General features: G+C 36.4%; 1 protein-coding gene across 1 annotated transcript; it reads left to right on the top strand.

Moving 5' to 3' along the window:
- Positions 1-8,290: 8,290 nt before the first annotated feature.
- Positions 8,291-9,205, top strand: LOC132008302 (olfactory receptor 4C11-like). Its single transcript, XM_059386843.1, has one exon. It carries the CDS (start codon positions 8,291-8,293, stop codon positions 9,203-9,205), a length of 915 nt encoding a protein of 304 aa, XP_059242826.1.
- Positions 9,206-11,141: the final 1,936 nt, after the last annotated feature.

Here is an 11,141-nt window from a genome sequence, read left to right as displayed (position 1 = left end):
AATATTAAAGTTTAAAAAAAATTGTGAAGAATAAAAGTCAAATTTTTGAGACAAAAGCTTTGTGTGTTTGGGTCTCTTTAATAGGTGCTTATATAATGAAAACAAAAATAAAAACGACCCAGTAATATGGGGCTATGAAAATATTTTCACCCTTAGATCAGTTATCAACTCTGATTTGGTAATTCAGTATCTTCATAGTAAGTTAAAAGGAGTTGGAGATTATGTTTTCTTAAAATCTAAGATTCAATAAAAGATTATAAATAGAAATTTTCCTTCAGGACTCTTGCCACTCATCCCATGATTTGGTAAATTTGTAAGAAATGAAAAAAAAATCTGAGAGATTAAAAACAGAAACATACACTATTTCAAGTGAGAAGAAGCTCATGTGTAGGATACTGATCTTTGTGATTGATGAAGACAACAGTCATGACTCAAGAATGGAAGAGATCAAGCATTATCAGAAACTGAGCAATAAGATTCCCTACATCATATGACTATGTTCTGAAAAAGATGAACTCACACCTTGGATTTCGTGATCCCACTTCCCCATTTACTCTTATTTATTTATTTTTTTAAAAGTTGCTCTAGAGAAGTTATTACTTTCTGATATGCAGATATAATTTAATTTTCCTATTCTTAGTTTTTTTATTTTTGTCAGCCTCCTCTCATGGACTGTAAACTCTAGGTGAGGCAGGGAATTTTGTTTTTCCTGTTTTTGGTTCATGATATATCATGATGTATCATATCTTTTACATTAATACACTAAGGTGTCATGTTTGGCAAAGGAATGTAGTTATTACAGATATTAAATCTTGAAAATGGTAAAATATTATTATTGTGTGTGTATATATATATATGTGAGTGTATGTGTGTGTGTATATATTCATATATGTGATATACATATACATATTCAAATAGAAAATAAAGCCGTTGTTCTCTATGACTTTCTTATTCTTACTCTCTGTCCATTCTTTCATTGTGTACAAAAACAAATCTTGCTCTCAGTGATCTGAGTTTTAATCATAAAGTATTTCTGATCACATTAATATCGTTTATTCCCTCAAATTTTCACTGTGTTAGTTGGGTTTATCTAGCCAGAATTTCTGAGTTATTCATTGGAAACCTTCCCTTGTAAGATACAACTTTAAATAAACAGATTTTAAATCAGGGCCCTGACTGTTGCTAAATTGAAGACAAAGTTGGCTCAAACTAGGACAAACCTCAGTTGGCATTTGTTCTATTTCCACACAGTTTCCATGATGGGATGAGCATAGTCAAGTGAATTCAGGAAATCCTGGAATTGCTTTGACAGAACCTGGAATCCAGATGTCATCCAGTCTTTTGGTGTACAAGAAATTTAATGAGCGCTAAAGGTCATTTGACTCAGAGATTGAAGAAACTTCAAGAGATTGTTGACTCACCTTCTTGCCTTTGGCCACTTCAGGATCTTCTTGCAAACTACCCTCCAAAATTTCCCCACCAGAATGGAGAGCTTAATAATTCCTTCAAAAGTAAGAAGTTCATTTAGGACTTTTGGACTGGGAAATTTAATGCAGGGACTCGTTCATTGTCAGTTATTGTTTTCCAGGCCAAGAAATCTTATGACATTACTGTGCACATCATATGAACATAAAAGAGATTTAGACTTGTACTTAAGAGATGTCGATTCTAAACTCAATTCTGTTACCAATTAGCTGTGGGAACTCTGTGGGATATTTGACTTCTCTGGTTTTCCTTTCCTCATGTTTACGATTAATAAAAACAAATGAATATTTCTTCTGTGCTTTCTCTGAGCCAGGGATTCATTATTTTCTATGTTAAATATTTTAAGATTTACAGAAGCATTTGATTTATTTATTTGACAGAGAGATCACAAGTAGGCAGGGAGGCAGGCAGAGAGAGAAAGGGGAAGCAGTCTCCCTGCCAAGCAGAAAGCCCGATATGGGGCTTGATCCCAGGACCCTGAGATCATGACCTCAGCTGAAGGCAGAGGCTTAACCCTCTGAGAAACCTAGGCACCCCCAGAAGCATTTTAAAGGTAGGTATTTATATTCCCATTCAATTGATGGAGAAGCTGAGTTCTAAGATCTTTTTTTTTTTTTCTTAAAGATTTTATTTATTTATTTGACAGAGAGAAATCACAATTAGACGGAGAGGCAGGCAGAGAGAGAGGAAGGGAAGCAGGCTCCCTGCTGAGCAGAGAGCCCGATGCGGGACTCGATCCCAGGACCCTGAGATCATGACCTGAGCCGAAGGCAGCGGCTTAACCCACTGAGCCACCCAGGCGCCCCCTGAGTTCTAAGATCTTAAGTGACACACCAAAAACCTTCCTCAGGATTCTTCCAGTCCATTTGTGATAAAAGAGACCAGGTTTTGTGGTGTGATTTTCTCTGACATTTCTGTAAAGTGCCAGGGCTTGATGGTTGCCACTAAACCTTTCAGCAAGATGGCAAGACATTGTGCGATCTTTTGTGGGATCCTCTCACCTCCATTCCTGTCTCCCCATTCTGTCCTTCCCCTGTACCCTGCATGACTCAGCTCATCCCCATCGAAGGTGCCTAGAAGATAGTGACACACTTGGTAGTTGATATTTGGACCAAATATCTAGAGTGCTGGGTAATAATATGATTTGCCACATGAAAAGTAATTTTTAATGCAATCTATATCATCTTAAGTAGGTTATAACCATTCACAAGCAACTTTCTCTCTGGTAGTTGGAAGGGCATGTATCTTTTAAAAATATTTATTTATTTACACATTTATTTACTTATTCATTTATTTATTTGAGAAGGAGGAGAGAGAGAGCAAGCAGGGAGAGGAGCAGAGGGAGATGAACAAAGAAACTGTGATGAGTGCAGAACAAGACACAGGGCTGGATCTCATGACCCTGAGATGATAACCTGAACCATTATCAGGAGTCAGAGATTTAACTGACTGAGTCACCCAGGCACCCCAGGAAGGGCACATATATTAAAAAAAAAAAAAAAAAAAAAAGAAAGAAAATATAGAAGACAATACACAATACATATATTCAAAAATTATTTTTCTTCTTTCTTTCTTTCTTTCTTTCTTTCTTTCTTTCTTTCTTTCTTTCTTTCTTTCTTTCTTTCTCTCCTATCTTCCTCTATAAATTGACTTAGGAACATAGGTAAGATTAGGAATGGGGAACTGAACAAATTATTAAAAATTAAGAAATAATGGGGGTGCCTGGGTGGCTGAGTCAGTTGAGTGTCTGATCTTGATTTCAGCTTAGGTCATGATCTCATGAGATTGAGCCCTGTGTGGGGCTTCACACTGGGCATGGAACCTGCTTGAGATTTTCTCTCTCCCTCTTCCCCTTTCCTCACAACTCCTGTGCACTCTTTCTCTCTAAAAAAGATGAAGGAAGGGAGGAAGGAAGGAAGGAAGGAAGGAAGGAAGGAAGGAAGGAAGGAAAGAAAGAAACAAACAAACAAACAGACTGGAAAATGTTATTATCAGTTGACTTTTCCTAAGAGAAAATTGGAAATTAAAGAAGGTGAAAAACTTGCTTAACATCACATAGAAAATATTGGTGGGGCCAGGACACATGTCAGTCTACCAGACATACTTCATCTATCTAAACCTTTAACTGATTTCAACAACTTTCATGCTTCTAGAAGAGATGGGTTTAAGCAAAGCCTATGGAGAAGAAAGCAGAGTTTTCTCTCCTGCAGTTCACAGTGAGTTGAAGCTAACTAATTGGCCCCAAAGCATGTGTTTGCCCATGGACCATCTGAACAAGTTAACACATTAGACATCCTTTGGGACTGGGTTGGGAGTAATGGTTTTCCTGGGGTTCCTGAGGCTGGATGCCTGCCTTAGGCATTTGTAAAACTTGGGTGAGAGTTGCCATAAATATGCAGTGCTGTGGAAGAAATCAGTTACTTCATGTGTTTTCCAAAAGAGCAACTCTGGAAAGAGAAGTGGCTTCAGAAGAATTTATCTCTCAGAGTGCAGGGATAAAGTTCCTCCACAAAATTTTGAGGAACTGAATTAATAAATTTCTCTTTTTACATGAATGTCTCCCCTGCTCCAATGTAGGCCTTGTTTTTGTATGACTTAGTGCTTCTGGGGAAGAACTGTGTGATGTAAGGCCACATGTGGAGTTCCCTTTCTGCATAAACTCTCTACATCCCATCACCTCTTATGATAAAACCAGTGAGAAACCTCAGTGAAGTATAGTTTGTATGTTTTATTCAATCTTCATATGATTCACCTTCTAAGTAAATTAAAGTTGAAGATACAAAAAAAAAAAAATTATTCTATTGGAAGTCATCTATTTCCTCACAAGCAAAGAGGTAAGTTTTTCATCTGTCTGAGATAATTTCTTCACATTGTCTTGTCAAGACTGATCTGATGGAATCTATTTTCAGAGTGTCTTCTAACAAATTATGAAGTTCCTGGATGCTATTTCCATCCATGAGGGGCCGAGATGGCCCAGGGTTCCCAAGCCTTTCCTAGCCTCAGCAGAAGCCTTTACTACCTTTCAAATAATCTATGCTTAATGCAGGGGTGGGGTAGAGCAGGAAACTTCAGCATGGCATTGTGGCCAACTTGGCAGAAGTTTCTATCTTGAGGAGTTCCCTGATTTGAAAAGTTTTAGGTCAGTGGTGATCTTTCTGAGATAGAATATAAGGTAGGAGTGCATTTTCTATACTCATGGGTTTTCAAGACCTTTTTAACCCCTTGTTTATGACCCACAACTAAAACTTTTGTCTGGTTTTGGGGTGAGAGATCATGGGGTGGGTCAGGAGGAAAGAAATTGAACTCTCCAATGAAAACTTGGGTCAAATAACCCTCTTCACTATTTTTTTGCTCACCTTCCTTCTTTTGTATGTCTTTTGTGTCTTATTCCCTAACTCTTCAATGCCTGGTGTCTGTTCACTCCCAGTCTCCTCTTTCCTGCTCTGACTGTATTCTGTATTTTCCCTGTCTTCCTCTTCACCATTATTCATTTGGGTATCTAATTTTCCATTTACCTCACCATGCAGTTTACAGAACCTGATTTTTGGAGTCAGGACCAGGAGTTAATGTATCAGTTGGTATCCTCTAATGGCTCAGGATTTGTCTTCTCTTGGATGCAATCTACGTGATGATAGAGATTTATTGTTTCATATGCTGCAATGGCTGAATGCTAGAGAAAAAAAATGTTATCTAGTAACATTCCATTCTAGTTCTAGCCTTACTGTACTGTACTCAGTGAAACTTTCTTGATCTCAGGTGAAACTCTGCATACAGATGTCTCTTTGCATAAAGCAAGAGGCCACACCTACCTTGCAAGAAAACATGCAGGTCAAATGAAATAACAAAAGAGGAATATTGTTTAAATGATGTTTGAAGATTATAGAGCAAGAATAATATATAATCTAGAATCACCTAATTGAATTGTGATATATATATATGTCACAATGTGTATATATATATATATATATATATACACATTAAAATAAGAGGTAGAGGAAGAAGGCTATTGACTTGGGAAAACCAAGGGAATACTATTGATACCAATATAATTTGAATTGTAAAATTTCAACAGGTAAAACTAAAAATTAAGAATTTTACAAATAATGGGGCGCCTGGGTGGCTCAGTGGGTTAAGCCGCTGCCTTCGGCTCAGGTCATGATCTCGGGGTTCTGGGATCGAGTCCCGCATTGGGCTCTCTGCTCAGCAGGGAGCTTGCTTCCTCCTCTCTCTCTGCCTGCCTCTCTGCCTACTTGTGATCTCTCTCTGTCAAATAAATAAATAAAATCTTTAAAAAAAAAAGAATTTTACAAATAAAAAAATCATGCTCTGTTAACGTGATATCATCCAAAATCAGGGTAAGACAGTGTGGAGTATGAGGAAATGACTGAATTCACTGATAGAACTCTGAGTGGTGGTGTTGATCTCACATAATGTATACATCCATAAGTGTTACTTTCTTGTTTTAATGCCCTCAAATTTTCGCTTTTATTTCAAAATTTTGCCTTTGGCCTTCTTTATGCTTATTTAAAATAAAAGAAAATAGAACCACCTCACCTGGCTTTCATGACTTTACATTATCTGCCCCCACATTTCTCTGTTACTTACCGTTTAATTTAATGGGACTATAAGTTTATGGTGCTCATCTCTATGTTAACCTGAAGCTATGCATATTTCACCCTCTATATTTTATGGACTATTCTCACCTAACTTCACAGTCAAGCCCTCCCTCCCTTTGGGTCCATCCCTTTTTTTAATGTTTCTTCCTCTTGTTCTCCTTCTCCTCTTCCTCCTTCTTTTTAAGATTTTATTTATTTTTTTTTTTTGAGAGGCAGAACGAATGGGAGAAAGGGCAGAGGGAGAAAATATCCAAACAAACTTCTGCTGAGCACAGAGCTCAACTGGGGAGCTTCATCCCAAGGTCCATGAAATCAGGAACTGAGTAAAAACCAAATGTTGGCCCTTTAACTGATTGAGCCACCCAGACACCCTAGGAATCTGATGTTTCAAAACAAAGTAATCATTATATATTTGTTTCTTTTCTATAGCTGTCAGAGATCATTGGGACTGCCAATCAGAGCTTTTAATTTTAATATCTTTAGCTTATCTTTCTACACAATATTATTTTAGCTGGATGACAATTAAGTTTTAAGTTTTGTTTACATATAGAATTTTATTGGGATAAATGGATATTTGAGTAAGTAATTTTAAAATGTATATTATACTAAGGGAAAGTGAGTATAAACTTATGGACTACTTGAGTTTCAAAGAACTGTTTATATGAACCGTATCTTCTTTATCCATTCATCTGTTAAAGGGCATCTTGGCTCTTTCCATAGTTTGGTGATTGTGACCATTGCTGCTCTGAACATTGGGGTACATATGACCCTTCTTTTCACTACATCAGTATCTTTGGGGTAAATACTCTGTAGTGCAATTACAGAGTTGTACGGTAGCTCTATTTTTAATTTCTTAAGGAATCTCCACACCGATTTCCAAAGTGTCTGTACCAACTTGCATTCCCACCAACAGTGTAAGAGGATTCCCTTTTCTCCACATCCTCTCCAACACTTGTGGTTTACTGTCTTGTTGATTTTGACAATTCTATCTGGTGTAAAGTGGTATCTCATTATGGCTTTGATTTGAATCTCCCTGATGGCTTTTTGAAACTTCACTGAGCAGCCAGTTCATAATCAAGGGAACTTTGTACATATGGAGCCAGAATTCACTTGGTATTATCACAATGTGTGTAATTCTTATGTAGTTAACAATCTTATCTAGCGGTATGCTATTGCTCCTGCTTGGTTGTAAAGAAGCTGAGGACAAATTTCTGTGCCATTTACATAGATTGTGGATATGAGTATGCAGTTAGTACATACTAGTGGCTGATCTGATGTTGTTATTGATTAATTAAAGGATTGATGATTTATCAGAAAGAGTTTCTCAAAACACATACCAAAATAAATTTTGATTATTTGACATCAGTATTAAAAGTTGCAAATGTATTATAAGACAGAATAAAGATAAATTATAGTAATTTCCTAAACAGAAGTAATAAAGGTAAAATTATTACCACCATGACTCTGAATCTATGGAAGTAATTTCCTCTTAAAGCATAATCCAAACAAGATACTCAAGAGGTCAGGAATAATAGTTGCAAACTCATGTCCAAATCAAGGAATGTGGTTTTTAAAAGGTAGTCTCCAAGTATATATGTTTTAAAGTTATAAGGGATATTATTTTTAATATATACATCATATATGATTATATATAAATAGATATACATATATAAATATATACATTACAAATATATAATATACATTTATATTATGTATATAATGCATATTATATATTACATGCACTTAATACACATAAGTATATACTTATTAAAGTATCTGTTAGAGTGTCTAATTGTCAAATGAAGAAAAGGCTTCAAGACATTAAAGTCATCTGATCAAGATCATAGAGCAAAGTCATTAGTTCTCAGAACTTGGCAGAGCTCACAATTATTTGAGAGCTTTGTTATTCCTGAAAATCTCAGTCCACATAAGAAGACCTTCAGCTAATGCTCATGGTTAAATCATGGACATTAACATTAAAAGAACAGAATAAAACACAAAAACAAACCAAAAAAACCCAAAGCTTTTCCAAGTGATTTCAATATATGAAGAACTGAGAGCCATAGGTTTATGTGTTGATGGAATTAGAACTATAAAAGTGCAATTCTGAATCAATTTCACCACTATTGCCAGGTCACTATTTCTCCAAATTTCTCTGCAGATGAACAATTTCTACACTCACTGTAATGATGGAGTTGAATAGCAGTGTGAATGAGTTCATTCTGTTTGGGCTAACCCAAAATGTTCTAAAGGAGAAAGTTGTGTTTGTGGTCTTCTTGTTTCTATACCTTGCAACTCTGATGGCAAATTTACTGATTGTAATGACCATAAGATGCAGCCGGACACTTGGGAGTCCCATGTACTTCTTCCTCTTCCACTTATCCTTTGCTGATGCCTGTTTCTCAACCACCACTGCTCCTAGGATGATAGTAGATTCTCTATCTGAGAAGAAAGTCATCTCCTACAATGAGTGCATGACCCAGATTTTTTCAGTTCACTTCTTTGGGTGTTTGGAGGTCTTAGTGCTCGTCTTCCTGTCTTTTGATCGCTATGTGGCCATTTGTAAGCCCCTGCGGTACACAACTATCATGAGCCAGCAAGTCTGTGATACAATGGTGAATCTGGCCTGGGTGGTATCTTGTATCCATTCTTCTTCACAGATTTTCTTGGCTTTGAAACTACCATTCTGTGGACCCAATGTTATTGATCATTATTTCTGTGATATGACTCCATTGCTGAAACTTGCATGCATGGACACTTACACAATAAATTTACTCATAGTTTTTAACAGCGGGGCTATCTGCATGGTAAGTTTCATAGTCCTGCTTACCTCTTATATTTTTATCTTACATTCTTTGAATAACCAGAGTGCAGAAGGAAGAAAGAAAGCCCTCTCTACTTGCACCTCCCACATTATTGTTGTCATCTTATTCTTTGTCCCATGTATATTCACATATACTCGTCCTGTAACTACATTTCCAGTGGACAAGATGGTGGCTGTGTTTTACACTATTGGGACACCCTTGCTCAACCCTCTGATTTACACTCTGAGAAATGCAGAAGTGAAAAATGCCATGAGGAAGTTATGGTGCAACAAACTCTGACTTGTAATGGGGGGAAAAAAACAAACAAACCAAAAAAGAAAAAAAAAAAAAAAAAGAAAAAGAAACCACCACAACAGCAACAAAAAACAGAGGACTCCAATGTCTAATTCTGTAACAACTTAAATAAAATTAGGCTGATAGAAATGAAAAAAAAAAGAAGTTTTCATCTCAATATGGACAATTGAATTTTCTCCCAGTGGGATGCTTGTAAACATAAGTGGAATGACCACAGAGCACAGATCCATTTCATTTTAAGTCAGCTTCATTGAGTGTCACACTATCAAATACAGTAGTATTTGTGGGAGATAAGCCCACTTCACTTTTCTGCTGTCTGAACAGCAGATTGTGAGCCAGCTATTGTTACATCTATCACTTGACCTCCCTCCTTTGTATATTATTCTGGCTTGTGTTTCTCTTTTCCATGGTTCTGACCTGGGTTGAAAAATTGGCCACTAATTTTGACTGACCTATTTTGTTGGAAAATCAGTTTTGACACTATTAAATCTGGATCTTATCTTTTCTGGTTCAGCGATGAATATCTCCAAGTCAGTACAAGAAGCTGATGATCCCACAGGACCACACATATCAACTAATTAAGCCTTTATTTGATGCTTATCTTCCCTTTGTAACATCTGTAAAAATTGGCCTTTTTTTGTGTCTCTTGAGCATGTATAAGGAGATAACTCATGACCTGCTATTCAAATAGTATAATTCTAGTTATAGCCAATATATTCATTGTATTGATTTATAATTTTTATGTACTTAAATTTTTTTCTTTGTTTATCATATTTATTATTATTTGTTTATCTTCTTAGTTTCATATACATTTGTCATGTAAGTGCATGGGTATTTCCCTAGTTGTTGGTTGGTGCATTAGGGACAATTTTATCCAATTCTGAGAATTATATTATAGAAAGCCACACCTCAGGGATAAGTTCATACATATGAGAAAAGCAACAACTGACAGAGAAAACAGAGCAAATTTTACCATATTCCATCCAAATGGGAACATGAAAGAAAATGATTCACTGACTAGTGGATAAGATTTCTTGGTTGTCTGGCCATGGCATGTATAATTCTGTTTTAGGAGAAATGTTTCGGGCTATGGGTTTTTGAATTCTGCCTGTATTAAACTAACTTCGCCTGGTAATTTGCTTTCCTTCAGAGATTTTCCTCCCTGGAGAGGAAAAAAAAAAAAATGTCTAGTCATTGGCTAATAACTAGAATAAGCACTTTGGTATTTTCATTATATTTACATTTTAGTTTAGGTACCATTAACAACTGAGCATGGACAATAGCAGCCAGTCCCTGTGAGAGTGAGCAGTGAGTCTGTCTCAGAATATATATAATCAAGTTTGCTTTCCTACAGATTTGATGACTGGAGCTTGAAGTATGGCAGATCAACCCATCTAAATCCATTCTGAGAGACTTTGTTTGAGTATGCCTCCTTGAGGATAAGGGTCAACTTTCAAACTCTGACAATAAAAATATGGAAGATTTATTTAAAGTTCATTTCCTGTACTAAAAAAAATCTCTCAATGTACAAATCCCATTTGAGTTTCTGGTTAACTGAGCCTGTTAAGCATCTGACTCTTGGTTTCTACTCAGGTCCTTTTCTCATGTGTTGTGAGACCTAACCCCTTGTAGGGCTCCATGCTCAGTGGAAGTCTGCTTGAAGATTTTCTCCCTCTGCCCTCCCCCCCTACTCTCATGGTGTCTCTCTATATATTTCTCAAATAAATAGATAGATCCTTAAAAAAAAAGGCAAAAATCCTGTTAATGATGAGGCAGGACTTTCTTGGTGGGTAACATAAGACATCAATAAGCTACTTGTCTTGCCACCTTTGCTATTAATTACTATAATTTACTATTGCTATAGAAACAGAGGGGAAGAAGAGAAATGAGAAGAAAGGAGAAGTATTAATGAAAGTGATAT

This window comes from Mustela nigripes, unplaced genomic scaffold (assembly GCF_022355385.1).
Source record: "Mustela nigripes isolate SB6536 unplaced genomic scaffold, MUSNIG.SB6536 HiC_scaffold_77, whole genome shotgun sequence".
NCBI lineage: Eukaryota > Metazoa > Chordata > Mammalia > Carnivora > Mustelidae > Mustela > Mustela nigripes.
Note: the sequence above shows the minus strand (reverse complement) of the source record. Positions and strands in the feature narration are given on the sequence as shown.